Genomic DNA, 16645 nt, shown 5'->3' with positions numbered 1-16645 from the left:
GAAGCAGCTCCTGGCTCCTGGCTTTGGATTGGTCCAGCCCCAGCTGTTTTGGCCATCTGGGGAGTGAGCCACAGATGGAAGATCTTTCTCTGTCTCTACCTCTCTGTGTCTGTAATTTTGCCTCTCAAATAAATAAATCTTTCAAAATTTTTAAAATTTAAGAAAAAATTGAAATAGAAGAACAAATTAGAGGACGCATAGGTCCTGATTTCAAATCTTTCTACAAAGCTATAGCAACCAAAACAGTGAGGTACTGGCATAAAGACAGGTGGAATAAAATTGAGACTCCAGGGGCAAATGTTTGGGGCAGAGGTTCAGACACTACTTGGGATGTCTGCCTGGGTTTGAGTCCTGACTCTGCTTCTGATTTCGGCTTCCTCATAATGTGTAACCTGGGAGGCAGCAGGTGATGGGTCAGGTACTTGGTCTCTGCTACCCACATGGGAGGCCCAGGTTCTTATTCCAGCCCTGGCTGCTGTAGGCATTTGGGGAGTGGCCCAGCGAATGGAAGATCTCTGTCTGCCTTTCAAATACATTTTAAATAATCTTTAATAAATTGAGAGTCCAGATAAAACTCCTCGTATTTACAGTCAGTTTATTTTCAACAAGGGTGTCAAGACAATTTAGTGTAGAAAGAATAGTCTTTTCAACAAATGTAACTGGGACAATTGGATATCCACATGCAAAAGAATCAAGTCAGACCCCCCTGCCTCAAATCATATACAAAAATTAACTCAAAATGGATCAAAGACCTAAATGTGAGAGTTTTTAGCTTTATGCCATTCATAGTTTATAAAAACTCTTAAGAGTTTATAACTGGCCGGCGCCGTGGCTCAATAGGCTAATCCTCTGCCTTGGCGCCGGCACACCGGGTTCTAGTCCCGGTCGGGGCACCGGATTCTGTCCCGGTTGCCCCTCTTCCAGGCCAGCTCTCTGCTGTGGCCTGGGAGTGCAGTGGAGGATGGCCCAAGTGCTTGGGCCCTGCACCCCATGGGAGACCAGGAGAAGCACCTGGCTCCTGCCTTCGGATCAGCGCGATGCGCCAGCCGCAGCGCACTGGCCACCCTCATTGGAGGGTGAACCAACGGCAAAAGGAAGACCTTTCTCTCTGTCTCTCTTACTGTCCACTCTGCCTGTCAAAAAAAAAAAAAAAGAGTTTATAACTAAGTTATAAACTTTCTAAGCGCTCATAAAACTTTCAGCTGTGAACTCTTAGATAAAAACATAAGCATAAATCTTCATGCCCTTAAATTAGGAAATGGTTTCTTAGATATGGCACCCCAAGCACAGGAAACCAAATAAGAAAAAAAAAATGTAAAAAGGAACTGGACATCATGTTTCAAACAGCACCATCAATAAAGTAAAAAGGCAATTCACAAGTGACGAGGATTTTGGCAAATCATAAGGCGCCTGAACTCTTAACCACTCAACAGCAAAAGGAGAACCAAATTTAAAAATGGGCAAAAAATGCACAGGCATTTTTCCAAAGATAATATGTAGATGGCCAGGAAGCACATGAAAAGACACTCAACATCATTTGCCATCAAGGAAAATGTAAGCCCTAGCTACAAAACTCACGCCTACCAGGATGGTCACCATACTGACCAACGAACCTTACAGATGACAGTAAGTATTGGTGAGGATGTGGAGAAGCTGGAACCCTCACGCCCTGTTGGGAGGAATGCGGAATGGTGCAGCTGGTTTGGAAAACATCCCCAAGTGGATTGACACATAGTTATCATATGAGCCTGCAATTCTGCTTAGTATAGTACACACCAGAGGACTGGAAACAGGTCCAGACAAAGGTTTCTATCTGAATGTTCCTAGTAGCATGACACAAAATAGCCAAATATGCAAACATTTCAGGGGTCCACCAGCTGATGAGTGGGCAAACAAAACAGTATTATTTGATAATAAAAGTAATAATACAAGCTACCCAATGGAGGAAACTTGAAACATAATGGTAAGTAAAACTGAGTCACAAAAACCCATATATTGTTTGATTCCATTTACTTGAAATGTCCAGAACAGAAAAGTCCAGAAAGTAGATCAGTGAGTGACCAGAGCTGAGTGGTTAGGACAGGGGGTGGGGGGTGGGGCGGATAGGGAGTGAGCTCACAGGCATGGAATTTCAAGGGGATGAACATGTTCCAGAACTAGATGGTGACGGTTGCATAACCCAACTGTACAGTACGTAAGATGTATCCTGTAAAGCTGTGTGGGAGCCTCAGGTGTGGCTGCCTGGAATGCCCAAGGAGACCATGGGATTTCAGTCGATACTCAAGGGTATCATTGGTTAGTGTATATGGTATCCCGGGCCCAACTTTTCCAAGGTGCCTCCTTACCCCTAAGCTAAACCAACCTGTTCAGAGCCCGCCTCCTTCCAGTCTGCTCCATTTCTTTCTGCCATCAGACTTTGGTTCCAACCTGGACAGGTAGGAGCCGGGGGTCAGTGTTCATCTTGCTCTGGGTATGAGGAGGAGCAGGGATACTCTTCCTCCAGCCATGATACTCCAGCCCTGCCATTGCCCATGGGCCTTGTTCTGCTGGGATCAGCCACATGGCCTCTTTCAAGGCTAGTTTCTGAGGGCCTGGGCACGACAATGCAGAGACCCCTGCCATCAAGGAGGGGCATCGGCTTCTGGTGCTGATCACCGACTGGGCTGTGGGTTCAGAGTCCCCAGGAGTAGCCGGTGGGGCTGGAGATGAGTTACATGCTGCTCATTTCCTGCCATGGCCCAGTCTTGATGGGAACAGAAATGAGGTTCTGGTCCACTCTGACCTTTGGCTTTGTTTTGGGTTGGGGGAAGGCCCTAGCGGTTGGAAATTATAACCTGGAATCAATTCTTGAATATTCTTCGAGAAATATTCTATAGGAACTTGAGCACTTAAGTGATTTGGTCCAAAGGGCGGCATACTAACCACACAGCTTGTGCCTCTCATTTGTATCATCTGATTTATTTTGTGGATAATTTCAACATAGACAGGCCTTACTAAAAAGGAAAGGAGGGAAGGAAGAAAGGGCTGAGAGTACATTTCACAGTGGCCGGTCTTTTTTAAATCAGTCCTCTCCCAGTGACATTGAGTGTTCCCAGTGCTTTCTTACCAGAGTTTGCCACACTGGACATTCTGCTGCCTTCAACTTTTCCAAAGAGGGGAAGGGAAATCTGTGGTGTAAATCCCAAGGCCTACTTGCTGGGTCAAAGGATTTGTACATTTAACTTTTTTTTTTTTTTGCTAAGCATCATCTAATAATTTTTCCAAATGGCTGTACCAGTTTACACTGAGCAGACAGCCTCCTGTTTTGCTTTTCCATTTTTGGTGGGTCTTTGAGAATTGACTGTGTAACAGCTGTGTAGCTCTCCAGAGAATGGATACACGGGGGGAACTATGTAAGCGTCTTCTTTTCCCATGGATGCAGACAATCATATGCATCATAAATTCACAGGAATATTCAGAGTTGTTCTGGATGCCTCTAACATTCTATTGACTTATTCTTTAGCCAATAATATCCTATCTTCACGCCAAGGCTTTTAGCATTTGACTACCTAGGATGATAAATGCATCACCTTGAAACATCGCATCTGTCTTTAAAAATATATATTGCATACGAACTCGGAATCTTTGAGTTTGGTTCAGAGAATCAACATCTTTTCATACCGAGTCTTCTTGTTCAGATCTTACCCTTCAGGTAAGGTCTCTCTGTCATTTCATTTTCTTTCATTAACAATTTGCACATTTCTCGTGAGGTGTATCTCCTGTGTAGTTTCTTGGTTGTGAGTGGGAACCTTTTTCCCTTTGAGTATGCTTCCTGATTTTTTTGCTGCAGTGTGCATGACAGGGAAAAGGGTCAGAAGTAGAATTACTCAGTAGAAAGATTTCCATGGTCAAGTAAGCCTGGGCTAAACACAGCTCAGCAGATCTGTTTGTTGCAGAATCCCCAAGAAGGGCATAGAGAATTTCCTGCACGTAGAGGCCATGGAACCCTTTGTCATCCTGGGACACACTCTGGGAAAGGATGCATCTGTCGGGGGCGGAGGGGGGTCTCGCAACTTCCACCTGCTCCTTCCCAACCAAACGCAGCAGACCACCCAGTGTCCAGTGCAAGCTTTAATGCGCAATACTCGGCGAGGGCCCTGTCTCGGCGGCTGCTGGCCGGCACTGTGGCTCTGTTGGGAGACAGCTGGGCCAGATGCCTGGGGGCGTGGAGTCTAACGAGCCGGGGAACAAGGAGATTGAGCAGGCACCCTGTGGGGGCCGGGCTCCTGGGGGTGCGGTGGAGGGGGCTGTGGGCTTCAGGCTGGCCCCTCCTCAGGCATTCCTAGCAAAGCCACCAGGGGCTCCAGGGGCGTGGGGGTCCCCAGGGGCACAGGGTGGGTGCGTTCGTGCTTGCGTAGGTCGCTGGCGCTCAGGAAGGCCTTGGGGCAGTGGGGGCAGGTGTAAGGGCGCACGGAGCTGTGGGTGCGGCTGTGTTTGCGCAGCCCAGCGCGGTCTGAGAAGCTCTTGCCGCACTGGCTGCAGGGAAAGGGCCGCAGCTCCGGGTGGGAGCGCTCGTGCCGCCGCAGCAAGGTCATTGTGGCGAAGCTCTCCTTGCACTCGCGGCACGCAAACTGCGGCGGCTTCTCATCGGCCTCCTCACCCCCCACCTCGCCTGCCCCTCCCAAGGGACCGGGAGCCTCCCCGACCGCAGCATCCTGGCACTCCACGTGCTCCACTGTCATACCTACCACTTGCCACTGGGTGGCCATCACACCGCCGGACTCCGGCGGCAGCCCCAGCAACCCTGCCGGAGGGTCTCCTAACCCTGTACCTGCTGCAGGGGCAGCCGAGCCCTCGCCCGCCACGCCGACGGGCAGCGCCAGCCCCACGACCAGCTCCTGCTGCGGGGGAGCCCCCGACGCCTCGCTGCTTCGATGGGTCCGCTCGTGCTTCCGCAGGCTCGATGACACCACGAATGACTTGCCGCAGGCGTTGCAGTGGAACGGGCGCTCCCCGGAGTGCACGCGGCTGTGCTTGGTGAGGCTGGCGCGCTCGGCGAAGGCTCGCCCGCACTCCTCGCAGCGGAAGGGCCGCTGGCCCGAGTGCACCAGCGCGTGCCGCTTGAGGTCCCAGGACGCCACGAACGTCTTGTCGCACTGCAGGCACTTGAAGGGCCGGTCGCCCGTGTGCACGCGCCGGTGCATGGCCAGGTCAGCGGGCTGCCGGAAGTCCTTGCCGCACTTTTCGCAGCGGTACGGCTTCACGCCCTCGTGCGCACGCTGGTGGCGCCGGAAGCTCGAGGGGTCGGAGAACATGCGGCCGCAGCGCGGGCACAGGAAGGGCTTCTCCCCGGAGTGAGTGCGCTCGTGGCTCTGGTAGGAGCTGAGCTGCGTGAAGCCCTTGCCGCAGGCCGGGCAGCGATAGGGCTTCTGCGCCGCGTGGATGCGCTGGTGGCAGGTGAGTGAGGACGAGCGGGAGAAGCTCTTCCCGCACTCAGAGCAGAGGAAGGGGCGCTCGCCGGTGTGGGACCTGTGGGGGCGTGGAGGAGCGGGGATGTAACAGATCCACAACCTGACTGCCTCAGCCCAATGCCGTAAGAGCCATAAGGTAGCACCCCAACCTTCAGTTGCCGCCCCCCCCCCCCCCATTCCAGGGAAGGCGCCTCTCGTACATCGAAGGCCTGGACAGACCAGGCGCCACGCCCAGCCATACTGGGGCTCCTCCAGTCGCTCTTGCCCTGTCCCCACCCCCACGACTGTCCCATGGGGGCAGCAACTTCTCTCACTTGCCCAGCCCACCCACCTTCCCACTGGCTCGCAGTCGCTCTTTGTGACTCATCCCCAAGCCCCATTGGCTCAGCGGCACTGTTGCCCCGCCCCCGCGCCGGGAGCTCACCGCTCATGGTTGCGCAGGTCCTTGAGCTCGGCGTAGGCTTTGCCGCAGCGCTCGCAGCCATAGGGCCTCAGGCCGGCGTGTGTGCGCCGGTGCTTGCGGAACACTGAGGGGTCAGCGAAGCTCTTGCCGCAGTCAGCGCAGGCGTAGGGTCGCTCGCCTGTGTGGCCGCGCTGGTGGATCTTGAGCTTGGAGAGCGCACCATAGGCCTTGGGGCAGTGCGCGCAGCGGAAGGGCAGCTCCCCCGCGTGCGAGGCCAGGTGCACACGCAGGCACACGGGCTGCATGAAGCGACGGCCACACTCGGGGCATGGGAAGGGCTTCTCGCCGGTGTGGCTGCGCCCGTGGCTGCGCAGCTCGGGGGCTGTCTTATAAGCCTTGGGGCACAGTGGGCACGCATAGGGCCGAGGCTTAGCCGCTGACCCTGACACCTTGTCCCCACTGGCTTCCTCCGCCTTGGGTTCTGTCTCTGGCTTTGGCTTCCCTTCGGTAGCCTCCTCCGTGCAGTCCGAAGGCCCATGTGTGGCAGCATGGCGCGCTGCCCTGGGAGCGTTTGGAAACGTCTTGGTGCAGGACAGGCACTTGTAGCGCCGGCCTGAGCGCTTGTAGCCAGGAGTGGGAGACCGGGGCTCTGCAGCCTCCACCTCCATGACCTTGGTGGGCGGGGCTTCTCTGCAAGAGAAGCAAAGTTAGTCTGAAACCACATCCCTTCGCTCCTTCTTCAAGGCCATGGCCTCTTACCAAAGCCCTTTCAAGATCTCAGCGAGAAACCCATCATATCTGCATTTCCCACCCAGGCTGCAGCCTGAAGCACCACGGGGACCCCACATCCTTTCTAGGAAGCATTCCTGAATCTGTCACCCTGTGCTCAAATTCCATCTCTGATCTGTTGCTGTTCAATGGTCAAAAGAGTTGGGCCAGATGACTTGAGAGAAGTTAAACGGTCCCCAAGCTCCACAATTTTCTTTTTTTTTTTTCTTTTCTTTCTTTCTTTCTTTTTTTTTTTTTTTTTTTACAGGCAGAGTGGACAGTGAGAGAGAGAGACAGAGAGAAAGGTCTTCCTTTGCCGTTGGTTCATTCTCTAATGGCCGCCGCGGCCGGCATGCTGCGCTGATCCAAAGGCAGGAGCCAGGTGCTTCTCCTGGTCTCCCATGGGGTGCAGGGCCCAAGCACTTGGGCCATTCTCCACTGCACTCCCTGGCCACAGCAGAGAGCTGGCCTGGAAGAGGGGCAACCGGGACAGAATCCGGCGCCCCGACCGGGACTAGAATCCGGTGTGCTGGCGCCACAATGCAGAGGATTAGCCTAGTGAGCCGCGGCGCCAGCAAAGCTCCACATTTTTCCAAACTCTGTGGCGTTCCCTGAGGGCCAGGTTCCATCCATCGCATCATCTTGCTGCTTCAGCTCAGTGTCCAAGGACTGTGCCAGGACGCACGGTCCTGTGCCAGGCTGCAGGGGCACAGGGCACCCAGGTATGGGCCAAGCCTGAAGGTCTCCAAGCGCCCAGGGCATTCCCACCGGGTCCAGAAGAGGGCGGAGCCAATAGGCTAAATGTGGTTGGCACTGCCTGGAAGTAAGGGGTCCCTAGCATCTGTGTCCTATCTTTCCCCTCTGGTGGCTTTGCTCCCGGAGACAGCAACTGCTCGGGCAGAATTCTGGCCTTGCACAGCTGTAAGTAACTCCACCCCAGACAGGAATCCCAGTCCACCCTCTGCTCTGGAATCTCTCTCTTGGCCTGTTCCTGTAAGACTGGTAATGGGGCGTTTGTTCTATCAAGGCAGCCTGAGCCTCTGCTGGCGGTTAGAAGCCTCTTCCTGGTGCATGGTCGCTGTAGGTGCTCCAGTGTAGCCTCCCGGGCCCCCAGCTCTGGCTGAGGTGCCTACTTCCTGGTCCAGAGCCCAGACACCCTCCACCCAGCTGCTCCTGGGATCATGGCTGGAGGAAATAGGATTAACGGCTGCATTAGTCTTAACACCAGCTCATCCTCCCTCGGGGATGAAGGGAAGAGGATTACGGCAGATCCACTTAAGGAGTGCTCAGCAGCTGCAGCTGTGGGGGGGGGGGGGCTGGGGGAGAGCCAGATGTGCTCAGAGCCTAGGAAGCCTGTGTTGCACCTCCAGCCCAGGGACCCGCTTCCCAAGAGACCTCGGTGAAATCAGTGCCTGCCTATGGTTCTGTCTCCTCACCTGCACACCTTGGGGGGCTGCTGGCTTCTAAGCTGGGACGGTGGGGTTGAGGGGGAGGACGGAGCTGAGCAGAGCTAGGAGGGTGAGGGAGAAACAGAGAGAGAGGCTCGGGGCCCCTTACTCCAGGAAAGGACGCAGCGTACCTGGTGGGCCACGGGAGGACCTGAGGGTGAGGGGCAGGAGTCGGCACCCTTCTTCTGGAGGCCCTGCCTCAGCCCTACTTGCTGCCCTGCCCCTCACCGGAATCTCCTACCAGACGATGCTCCCTGTCCCTTGCTCAAGAACTTTCCATTGCTTCCATCTGGCCATGCAAGCTCCCAGCCCCTTCCTGGTGGTTCTGAATCCTACCAGTCCTCCACCTGAGCCCCACCAGCCTCGGGAAGCTCTTCCTGCGCTCCCCTTTGGGCCTGGGCCCCAAGCTCACCCAACTCTGCCCCACCCTCAGCTAGGTATTTTCCCTTTCCCCACTACATTCTGGGACTTGAAGGTGAGTGAAAGGGCTTGAGTTCCAACCTCTCCGATGCCTCCTTCTCCTGTTTCCAAGGGAAACCTCCCTATTTCTGGACCAGCTCTGGGGAGTCTGCCCAATAAAGTTCCTCCTTGAGGGTGGGCATTTGGCCTAGTGGTCAAGACCCTGCTTGAGATCCCCAAGCCCCACCAGAGTGCCTGGAATCAAGTCCCAGCCTCGTTCCCAATTCCAGCTTCCCGCTAATGTGCGCCCTGGGACCCACTGCTGGTGGTTCAAGTAGTTGAGTCCCTGTCACTGGTCTGGGAGACCTGGATGGAGCTGCCAGCACCTGGCTTCCGCCTGGTCCAGCCCCAGCTGTTGGGGGGCGGGGCTGAACCAGTAAATGGCAGCTTTCTGTCTCTTAAATAAATAAGTAATGTTAGTTTCCCCTTGGTAAATACCATAGCTTGCCACACACCAGCTCTTTCTATCCTGAGCCTTCTGCTGTGCTAACTCCCCCTTCATGTCAACACCACGAGGCAGGTTCTGGGACGAGAGCTGTGGTCCACCGAAGCAGTGAAGCAACGTGGTCAGGGGCAGAGCCTCCAAAGCCAAACTGCCCAGCTTCAACTCTTGCCTCTGCCATTTCCCAAATGACATGACCTAGTGCGATTTCAGTGCCTGTCTCAGAATCTCCGTGTCCCATCTGAAAAATGGAGGTAATAATAACACTTAGCTCACAGGGGGTGGCTGAGGAGTGAATGAAACAAGGGTAATTACTGCCCTCAATTACCAAGAGTCCTCTTGGAGCCACTCTGCTGAGTAGGCTCCCTTACTTCAGTCCCTCGTCACTTCCGGAGCGTGGGATTATTGTGCCCATCTTCCAGATGAATCAACTGAGGTCCCAGGAGTAAAGTGACTCACCCAAGGTCTCACAGCTATTAACTCCGGTGGCTGGGACTTGAATTCGGATATTTAAGTTGCCTGAAACTGATGGGTCCTGACTCGGTGGTCCAGCCCACACAGACCAGAACTCTGAGCTCCAGCACAGTGTGCGTTGTCTCACGCCCTAGAACATCCTAGAGACCAGAGCTGGCACCTTTATGTCTCTGTTGTACTCCTTGGGCCCACGGCTTGTGAGCTTGGCCCCTAGTGCCAGCCCTGAGCCTAAATGAACCACAGATCAGGAGGCGGGAGGGGTAAATGCCTCCTAAGACATGTCCCAGGGTAAAGGAAAGGGAGTCCCAGATTGGCCCTAGCAGGCACCCTGCGCCCTAAGGAGCTGAGGGTTCAGTAGGCTGGGCCTCTGTTAAAACCCATCATTAAATCCTCTTTAGGGGCCGGCATTGTGGCATAGTGGGTAACACTGTTCTCTGCTAATGGTCTGGGAAAGTAGCGGAAGATGGCCCAAGTCCTTGGGCTCATGCCACCTACAGGGATGAAGCTGCTGGCTCCTGGCTTCAGCCTGGCCCAGAGCTGGCTGTTGTGGCCATCTGGGGAGTAAACCAGTGGACAGAATTTCTCTCTCTTGGTAACTCTTTCAAATAAATAAATAAATCTTTAAAAAAAAAATCCCCTCTTAACTGTCTACTGAGGAATCTTTCACCCCCACACTTAAGTATTTTTAAAAAATTTTTATTTATTTGAGAAGTAGAGTTACAGAGAGAGGGAGAGACAGAGAGAAAGGTGTTCCATCCATTGGTTCACTCCCCAAATGGCCGCAACAGCCAGCTCTGGGCCAGGCTGAAGCCAGGAGCCAGGAGCTTTTTCCAGGCCTCCCAAGCACCTAGGCCATCTTCCATTGCTTTCCCAGGCCATAGCAGAGAGCTGGATTGGAAGTGGAGCAGCCGGGGCTAGAACCGGTGCCCATATGGGATGCTGGCCCTGCAGGCAGAGGCTTAGCCTGCTGTGCCACTGCACCAGCCTGAGGGTGAAGCTTCTGCACACAGGTCTGCGTCTGGGTAATCGCCCGGGGAGCCTGAGGCAGCACGCAGGAATCTGTTCCTTAGGCACACACTGCGTCATCCGCTTCAGGACACAGCACACACGCTCAGGTCGCCAAGAGCTCCAGGGAGACCCGCATGTTTATCTCCTCCCTTGTCCACAAATGGGGATTAAGACCCCACCAGGGGAGACCCGCGCACAAGGACACACGGGCAGCCAAGCAGCCCAGACTCAAACTCGACCTGCCTGCCCCAAGTTCCTCCTCTATCATTGTTCACTCATTCAAGGTCTTTACCTTTTTATTTTTTAAAAAGATTTATATTTTACTTGGAAGCCTGAGTTACAGAAAGAGAGGGAGAGAGAGAAACAGAGAGAGATCTTCCATCTGCTGATTCACTCTCCAGATGGCCATGACAGCCAGGGCCAGGCCAGGCCGAAACCAGGAGCTGGGAGCTTCATAGAGGTCTCTCACCTGGGTGGAGGGGCCCAAGGGCTTGGGCCATCCTCCGTTGCTTTCCCAGGCGCATTAGCAGGAAGATGGATCAGAAATGGAGCAGCCAGGATTCGAACATCCGTATGGGATGCTGGCATTACAGGCAGCGGTTTTTCCCACTAGGCCACAATGCCGGCTCCTCATTCGAGTTTAAAAAAAAAAAATTTGGCCAGCGCCACGGCTCACTAGGCTAAATCCTCCGCCTGTGGTGACGGTTCTGTCCTGGTTGCTCCTCTTCCAGGCCAGCTCTCTGCTGTGGCCCGGGAGTGCAGTGGAAGATGGCTCGGGTGCTTGGGCCCTGCACCTGCATGGGAGACCAGGAGGCACCTGGCTCCTGGCTTCGGATTGGCGCAGTGCGCCGGCTGTAGTGGCCACTTGGGGGGTGAACCAATGGAGGGAAAACCTTTCTCTCTGTCTCTCTCTCTCACTGTCTACTCTGCCTGTAAAAAAAAAAAAAAAAAAAAAAAAAAACCACCTTATTTATTTATTTAACTAAAGGGCAGAGAGAGTGAGAGTGAGAGTGTGTGTTCTTTCATCCACTGGCTCACTCCCCAAATGCCCCCAACAGCCAGGGCTGGGCCAGGCTGAAGCCAGGAGCCAGGAGCCAGGACCTCCATCTGGGTCTCCCACTGGGTGGCAGAAACCCAAGCATTTGGGCCATCACCTGTTGTCTCTAAGGAGCATTAGCAGGGAGCTGGATTGGAAGCATGGAGTAGCTGGGACTTGAACCAGGCACTCTGGCATGGGTTGTGGGCATCTCAAGTGGTGGCTTTGCCAGCTGTGCCACAGCATCTATTTCTCACTCGAGACTTAAGACCTAAATCATAACACTGCTCCTAGAACGAGGACAGTATCTCCACTGCTAGCAAGGCCTGAACCCTTTAACTCCCGCCTTTCCCACCTCCCACACCTCCCGCCTTGGTTCACGAGCTCACTCACACGGGCCTCCTTTCTTCTCAAACAACAAAATTCCCTCCGACCTCAGGACCTTCGCACTAACATTTCCCTCATTTAGAACCACTGTTGTACAGGGGGTGCTGTGGCGTAGCGGGTTAAGCTGCGGCCTGCAGTGTCGGCACCCCATCTGGGTACCAGTTCTAGTCCTGGCTGCTCTGCTTCTTTCCGATCCAGCTCTCTGCTGTGGCCTGGGAGAGCGGTGGAGGGTGGCCCAAGTTTTTGGGTCCCTGCACCCCTGTGGGAGACCTGGAAGAAGCTCCTGGCTCCTAACTTTGGATTGGCGCAGCTCCAGCTGTTGCAGCCATTTGGGGGGTGAACCAGCGGATGGAAAATCTCTCTCTGCCTCTGTAACTCTGCCTTTCAAATAAATACATAAATCTTTTTTTAAAAAAAGAACCACTATTTCTCTGAGATTTTTATATAATTGTCTTTAAATTTCATTTCGGTCTCAGTTCTCTATCACCTTCTCAAAGGGGAGAAGGGGGGGTTTCCTCTTTTTTTGTTATTCTTTCCCTTTCCTTTTTTTTTTTTTTTTTATGTATTTATTTATTTGAAAGTCAGAGAGAAGGGGGAGAGACAGAGAGAGAGAGGTCTTCCATCTGCTATTTCACTCCCCAGATGGTTGCAATGGCCAGGAGCCAGGAGCTTCATCCACGTCTCCATGTGGGTGCAGGGGCCCAAGCCCCTGGCATCTTCCGCTGCCTTTCCCAGGCCATTAGCAGGGAGCTGAATGGGAAGCGGAGCAGCCAGGACTCGAATCAGTGCCCACATGGATGTCAGCATTCCAGGCAGCAGCTGTACCATAACACTGTGCCACCTTTCTTCTTTTTTTAAAAGATTTGTTTGTTTATTTTATTTTAAATGCAGAGTTGAGAGAGAGAGAGGGAGAGCAAAGAGAGAGGAACCTGCCATCCACTGGTTCACTACCCTAATGGCCACAATAGCTGGGGCGGGGCCAGGCCAAAGACAAAAGCCTGGAACTCCATCCAGGTCTCCCATGTGGGTGGCAGGGGCCCAAGCATCTGGACCATTTTTCATTGCCTTCCTAGGCCATTAGCAGGGAGCTGGATTGGAATTGGAGCAGCCAGGACACGAACTGGCACCCGTATTGGATGCCAGCATTGTAGGTGGCAGCTTAACCTGCTATACCACAACGCAGGCCCAAAGAGGGGTTTCTTTACCGCTTTTAAAATAATCTTTATTTATTTTCATATACTTTATTTATATTTAATATACTTGAAAGGCAGAGAGAGAGAGAGAGGGAGGGAGAGAAAGAGAGAATCTTCCATCAGCTGGTTCACTCCCAAAATGCCTACAACATCTAGGGCTAGGCAAGGCCAATGCCAGGAGCCTGCTGCCCCCCAGGATGCATTAGCAGGAAGCTGGACTGGAAGTGGAGCAGCTGAGATTGAAACTGGCTCTCCAATATGGCATGCCGGCAACCCAAGCCGCGGCTTATTTGAAAGGCTCAGAGTCAGAGAGATTTTGCCCATCTGCTGGTTCACTCCCCAGATGCCTTCACCAGCTGGGGCTTGGCCAGGCCACAGCCATAAGATTCAACCTGGGTCTCCTGCATGGATGGCCGGGACACACACAAGCGCTTGAGCCGTCATCTGCTGCCTCTCAGGGTGTGCACTGGCAGGAAGCTGAAACTGGAAGCAGGTGCTCTGAGAATGGGATGCAGGTGTCCCAAGTGGCGCCTCAGGTCCTTGCCAAATGCTCACCTCTATATCACCTTTGTTAATGCTAACCGTACAACTGCCAATTACTCTCTATCCCCTCCTTTTTTAAAAAAAAAAAAATATTTATTTATTTGAAAGGCAGAGTTACAGAGAGGTAGAGGCAGAGAGAGAGAGAGAGAGAGAGAGAGAGAGAGATCTTCCATTCTACTGGTTCACTCCCCAGATAGCCACAACAGCCAGAGCTGAGCTAATCCGAAGCAGGAGCCAGGAGCTTCCTCTGGGTCTCCCATGTAGGTTCAGGGGCCCAAGCACTTGGGCCATCTTCTACTGCTTTTCCAGGCCATAGCAGAGAGCTGGATCGGAAGTGGAGCAGCCGGAACTTGAACCGGCACCCATACGGGATGCTGGTACTGCAGGCAGCGGCTTTACCTGCTATACCACAGCGCCGGCCCCTCCCCTCCTTTTTAATTTCCTTTCTGGTATCATCCAGGTAACACTCCTGCGAGCTAACCTTGGGGGGCCAGGTGCCATTCTAAGCATTTCCTCCACACTATTCAAGTTAATCCCACAACTGCCTGAAAGTATAATATGGACTGAATGTTTGTGTCCCCCTAAATTCATATATCAAAGCCCTAAGCCCTACAGTGACTGCCTCTGGAGACAGGGCCTTAACAGAAACAGTTAAGGTTCAATGTGTTCTTAAGGAAGTGAGCCCACAGAATGGCAAAGTCACTGGTCACAGTCATGGCCAGTATCCTAAGTAAGGTGGTCAGGCTCCTGCCCGCTGCCCCTGGACTGCTGCTTTGCTAGCCTTTACACATTTTGTGGTTTGTGCATTCTCTGGCTCCAGCCCTGGTGTCCAGGCTGCCAAAGAGCTTGGGGAACTTGATTGTCTGCATCTTCTACACCCCAGAACCTTGTCGGGTAACTTACAACATTCAACCAACCTCTGGGAGAACTCAGTTCGCGCTCAGGACTATAGCCTGAGCTCCCCCCCACCATAGCGGGAGTCTGTGAAACTGTCAGGCAACAACTATGAGGGTACTTGAAAACATTTCTGGCAAAATGGGATTAAGAGATGTTTCTTTTAATCCAAAAGTTTGAAATCCTTGCAAAGTTTTTTCATGATATACATTTTTCATGAATTTTCTTTTTTAAAGATTTATTTATTTATATGAAAAGCCAAGTTACAGAGAGAAAGAGAGAGGTCTTCCATCCCCTCGTTCACTCCCCAAATGGCTACAACAGCCAGGGCTGGGCCAAGCTGAAGCCAGGAGCCAGGAGCCTCTTCCAGGTCTCCCATTGTGGGTGTAGGGGCCCAAGGACTTGGGCCATCTTCTACTGCTATCCCAGGCTACAGCAGGGAGCTGGATTGGAAGTGGAATGGTCGGGACCCGACGTTGTGCCTATATGGGATGCCGGCACTTCAGGAAGAGGCTTAACCCACCAGGCCTCAGCGCAGACCCCTTTGTGAATTTTTTAAAGACCCCTCATATGCATTGATTTCAAATTTTTTTTTGCACCAAAATAAGCTTATTTTTGACTCTTTCTTAAAAAACTTATTTTATTTGAAAGGCAAAAGAGGAGAGAGAGAAAGAGAAAAAGAGAGAGAGAAGGCCCATTTCCTGGTTTAGTCTCCAAACGTCTGGAGAGTCAGGGCTGGGCCAAGCTGAAGCCAGAAGCTGAGAACCCAATCAGAGTCTCCCACGTGAATGACAAGGACCTCGCACTTGAGCCTGGTCCTCCCAGGGTGTGCTTTAGCAAAGGCTGAGTGGAACCCAGGCACTCCCCCACAGGGTGTGGCAACCCAAGCAGGGACTTCACTGCCTCCAGTCTCTTTTTCCATGAACGTTTTGAAGCACCTTCATGCTGATCAACTGAACCGTTCCTTCCTTCGCAAGGGCCCAATGTCACCCCGCTCTCCCACGGCAGGCTCGCTGTTGGGGCGATGGAGCCTTGCCTTGCCCCGGTGTTAGCAGAGGAGGCGAACAAGAGTTCTGTTCCACCCGGGCTGCACGCATTCCTTTCCCAGGCAGCCTGGGCTAGGCCCCCGGGATGAAATGAGCATGGAGACACCCGTTTCCCGATCGCCAAACGAGCAGTCACCGCATAGGCCATTCCGCCTCCTCGGGAGCCCCTGTCTGCCTTCCCCCGTGGGAAGACTCCTCTGCACCCTTCCAACAGTCTCTCCTCCAGTGAACCCGGGAACACTTAACGGGCCTCACGGCGCTCTCGCCCTCAGTGTGTCCATCAGTTAAATGGGGCTCCCAAAGCCTGCGGGAGCTTGAAGGGCGGTCGGGGCCTACGAAACGCGCTAAGGACGGGGTCAAGGGCTGCAGAAAGCCTGCGTCCAGCCCCCGCGTCGCCGGCCCGCGCCCCCGCTGGCTAGCCCCGTAATAAGCCTGCGGAAAACGTGGCCTCAGAGGCCATGGCGAGAAGGAGTGGACGAAGAAGGAGGCCAAGACCAAATGAATGGAGCGAGGGCCCAGTGCGGGACAAAGGCCTGCAAGATGGCGTTCTTTAGGACCGCGGGAGGGGCGGTCAGGGCCTCGGCCCGGGAGGGGGCCACGGGCGCCGGGGACCCGGCGTGGTGGGGCCCGCGGCCGAGACAAAAGCCCCGCAACGTGGCGGGCTCTAGGACCCCCGGGCCCGCACCGCGCGAGGCCGGTGGCCGCGCCGGCGAGCCCAGGCGTCCGCAGCCGCCGGCCCGCGAGGGGACAGCCGGCGGGTTCTAGGACCCGCTGGGCCCGGAGCCCGCCCGGGGCCGCTCCCCGCCCGCCCCGCCCGCGCCGCTCGCGCCGGGCCAACCCAGTCCGTCCTCAGCGCTGCCAGGGAAACTGAGGCCGGCTCGGAACGCGTCGGCGCGAGGGCTGCCCGGAGGCCCCGCGGCCGCCTGCCGGCGCCTCCTACCTGGTCGGGCTCGGGCTGGCTCCGCGGCGTCGGCGGCGGCTCCTCTCGCCGACGGAGCCCGGGACACTGCCGGAGAGGGGCCGGCGCTAGGACCCAGCGGGGGCGGGGGCGGGGCGGAGGGGCGGGGCCCGGAGCGGAAGTGGCGGGAACTTCC

At 54.4% G+C, this 16645-nt stretch overlaps 1 protein-coding gene across 1 annotated transcript; it reads right to left on the bottom strand.

The window, feature by feature from the left end:
* Positions 1-578: 578 nt before the first annotated feature.
* ZNF668 (zinc finger protein 668) lies at positions 579-16608 on the bottom strand. The gene is made up of 3 exons (XM_008248711.3): positions 16492-16608; positions 5875-6543; positions 579-5508 (listed from the first exon to the last, which is right to left on the bottom strand). Exons 2-3 carry the CDS (start codon positions 6519-6521, stop codon positions 4296-4298), a joined length of 1860 nt encoding a protein of 619 aa, XP_008246933.1. The 5' UTR covers positions 6522-6543; positions 16492-16608; the 3' UTR covers positions 579-4295.
* Positions 16609-16645: the final 37 nt, after the last annotated feature.

Source organism: Oryctolagus cuniculus, chromosome 19 (genome assembly GCF_964237555.1).
Source record: "Oryctolagus cuniculus chromosome 19, mOryCun1.1, whole genome shotgun sequence".
Classification (NCBI taxonomy): domain Eukaryota; kingdom Metazoa; phylum Chordata; class Mammalia; order Lagomorpha; family Leporidae; genus Oryctolagus; species Oryctolagus cuniculus.
The sequence above is the reverse complement of the archived record's forward strand: the minus strand, read 5'-3'. Positions and strand labels throughout refer to the sequence as shown.

Bases quoted from the DNA above. Each gene is read 5' to 3' on its own strand.
- ZNF668 (XM_008248711.3), bottom strand. From the start codon at position 6,521: ATGGAGGTGGAGGCTGCAGAGCCCCGGTCTCCCACTCCTGGCTACAAG. The intron at 5,509-5,874 runs GTGAGCTCCCGG...ACGCCCCCACAG, and splicing joins GACCTGCGCAACCATGAGCG to GTCCCACACCGGCGAGCGCC.